This window comes from Priapulus caudatus, unplaced genomic scaffold (assembly GCF_000485595.1).
Source record: "Priapulus caudatus unplaced genomic scaffold, Priapulus_caudatus-5.0.1 Scaffold952, whole genome shotgun sequence".
In the NCBI taxonomy this organism is placed as follows: Eukaryota; Metazoa; Priapulida; class Priapulimorpha; order Priapulimorphida; family Priapulidae; genus Priapulus; species Priapulus caudatus.
Genome location: NW_014578013.1, coordinates 113,921 through 116,960, shown reverse-complemented (window position 1 = coordinate 116,960; position 3,040 = coordinate 113,921). Strand labels below are relative to the sequence as shown.

At 42.9% G+C, this 3,040-nt stretch overlaps 1 protein-coding gene across 1 annotated transcript; it reads left to right on the top strand.

Annotated features, from left to right (window-relative positions):
* The first annotated feature begins 2,146 nt into the window (after positions 1-2,146).
* LOC106814620 (motile sperm domain-containing protein 2-like) lies at positions 2,147-2,491 on the top strand. Its single transcript, XM_014818957.1, has one exon. It carries the CDS (start codon positions 2,147-2,149, stop codon positions 2,489-2,491), a length of 345 nt encoding a protein of 114 aa, XP_014674443.1.
* Positions 2,492-3,040: the final 549 nt, after the last annotated feature.

The following is a 3,040-nucleotide window of genomic DNA, read 5'->3' as shown; positions in this document are numbered from 1 at the left end:
CGCTCTCTCCCTTTCTCTCTCGCTCTCTCTTTCTCTCTCGCTCAAGTTCTCTCTCTCTCTTTCTCCCTTCTCTCTCTCTCTCTCTCTCTCTCTCTCTCTCTCTCTCCCTTCTCTCTCTCTCTCTCTCCCTTCTCTCTCTCTCTCTCTCTCTCTCTCTCCCTTCTCTCTCTCTCTCTCTCTCTCTCTCTCTCTCCCTCTCTCTCCCTCTCTCTCACGATTACTGTGAAGGCATAGCGACACGCGGTGATGAATATATATGTGTGTATATGTGTGTATGTGTGTGTATTATCTTTGCCCATGTCTGTATCTACATACCATATATATCTATATTTATATATATGTCTATATATATATCAGGGGTGGGCAAACTTTTCAAAGCGAGGGCGCCGCATCAGTGGGCCATGAAAAGTCGAAGGGCCGCACCTTTAAATCAGCGGTGCGCCTCTAAGATAATACGTGCTGTTTGCACAAGGGCGCCATTTCGGACCAAATTAGCTGAAATGCGCGTTGCAGACGAACCAGAGACAATAGAACAGTAATCTGTATGACACTGAAAAGTCAGCCTCGGTTTCAAGCACAAACATGTTGACTTCACAAAAATCTATTAATTTTAAAAAAGACATATTTTTATTATTTATATTTTTTTATTGGCTGTAGGCTTCCGCGGCCGCACAGAACCCGCGTAGAGGGCCGCATGCGGGCCGCGGGCCGAGTTTGCCCACCCTGATATATATATATATACACATATATGGATATATATATACAGATCTATATATACATATATATATATATTTGTTTATATATATACATATATATATATATTTGTTTATATATATATATATATATATATATATATATATATATATATATAGCTCAGTCGCTATACAAGCACATAGTGTATATAGCGTAGTGGCGCCATCTATCGCCGGAAAAATCGGCTTTTATTGCTAACCATGCTCTCTATCCTTAGCACCAGCCGGGTTTTTAAAATATTACATAATCTCGGCCCACAGTATATGACAGAAGGTTTCATGTTAACGTCTGAAGTCTATAGTTTCAATACAAGGAAGCTTGGAACTCTCTACCACTGCAAGTTAGGACAAATTCTGTTTATTATAGTTTTAAGTATAGGGTTAAGAAATATCTGATAGAAAAGGTAGAAACATTAGAGGCAGAGAAGCATGATTTTCGCTAAAAGAATTCGGTTGAAATTAGGCATAAGAAAAGTTTTATCGTCTTATGAGAATGTACTATTGTATGACCGGTTAAAACTACAAATTTGTATATTTCAATAGTTAGTGCTGATAGTATTAGTAGTGTAATTGTTAGATTCAAGGCATAGCAAAACAAGGACCACAATGTAAATAAGTGTGCTAGTCATGCTTTTTGTGTATATGTGACCCGCTCCAGCATAATACGGACTAAATCGCAAGTCATTGTTTTGAGTAATGAGCACGCACACATGTCAATGCTGAAAATGGCCTACCTGGACAAAAATGAGATGTTTACAAAAATAAGTTCCTAAGTGCATATTTAATCTGGATATATAGGTTAAGATATCTCTAGATTATCATGGTCATTTTTAATTAACAAAAAATAAAATATTTTGAAGGCCCCTCCGCTCATCCCCCGACTGGGCCCTTACCGCGAACACTTTATCTCAAAAGCTGCATATTCCGGAATAAGTCGGTTTCCGATCTTCAAATTGCTGTCGGCCAATTCTTTAGATATAGCCAAATATTATATATCATTTTAAAGGTAATTAAATGATCTATTCAGATATGCACATAACTCAATTTGTAGAATTTCCTACTTAATCCTGGTTTTGCTGGAGCGGGTCACATATATCCTTGGTAGTTATCCAATTTTATGAATTCAGAATTTTATTGTAAAAGTATACTATATTGTATATATGCTGGATAATTGCCTAAATAAACAAATAAAATAAAAAAATAAAATAGGGTTGTCGGTTAATCATTACTAAAACATCTGGGAATGGAATGGTTAAAGCCAACCAGCAGCAGCAGCTATGAATTTATTTTGAAAAATCTATATCACATGATATTTTTATATCTACCGGCTCACCATATCTCACCGTACAATATTTTCCGCTTGCAGTAATCGAACACCGAAAAATTCGTGCCAAATGGCCGAGAATATCGACGCGGATGGCGAGGAAATCGCCTCGGACGAAATACGCGAGCTGCGGCGGAGATTTCTCGACGAGCGTCGCACGGAAATCGACGGCGGAACGTACGACCGCCGCGACCTCGATCGCTTCGAGAAGGACGACCACTACGTCGGACTCTTCCTGAAATCTCGCTACGGCAACGTCGGCGACGCGCTGACCGCCGTCCACACCTCGCTCGAGTGGCGCAAACAGTTCGCGATCGCCGACGTCCGTGAGGAGGACCTCCAGCCGCAATTCGAGTCGGGGTTGCTCTACTTCCACGGCCGCGACCGGGAGACAAATTTTTTTTTTCCCACTTGAGTTCCGGACCACAGCCAATCAGCGCACTCCATTCACTCGACTTCCTCGAAGCAACAATGTGAAATCAATACCCACCTTCCCCAAACCCTAACCCTAACACTAACACGTACCCGAATCCTAACACTAACACGTACCCGAACCCTAACACTAACTATAATCCAACCATATATATAAGAACCATTTATTACAAAACACTATCTATGGTGGGTTCAGAACTCAAATGGGGAAAAAAAATTCGCGACCGGGAGGGCCGCGCGATCCTCTGGTTCGTCGGGCGGCTTCACAGGAGGGACGCGTCGCAGCTGGACGCGCACAAGCGCTTGCTCGCGCACCACTTCGAGCGGCATTGCGCGGAGAACCCTCCCCGATCCAGCCCGGCGCGTCGGCGGACGTCGCCGTCTCCCTGCAGTCGGGATTCTCGAGCGTCACTCGCGACAAGTTTCTCATTATGTCGACGGAGCTAGAGGAACGGCAACCGTCGGCGGACGGTCTCGCAGCGGCGTGGAACAACGCGAGTTCCGTATTCAAACACAGACTGCATTGCAGGGC

Excerpts from the sequence above, each read along its gene's own strand:
- LOC106814620 (XM_014818957.1), top strand. The coding sequence starts at position 2,147 with ATGGCCGAGAATATCGACGCGGATGGCGAGGAAATCGCCTCGGACGAA.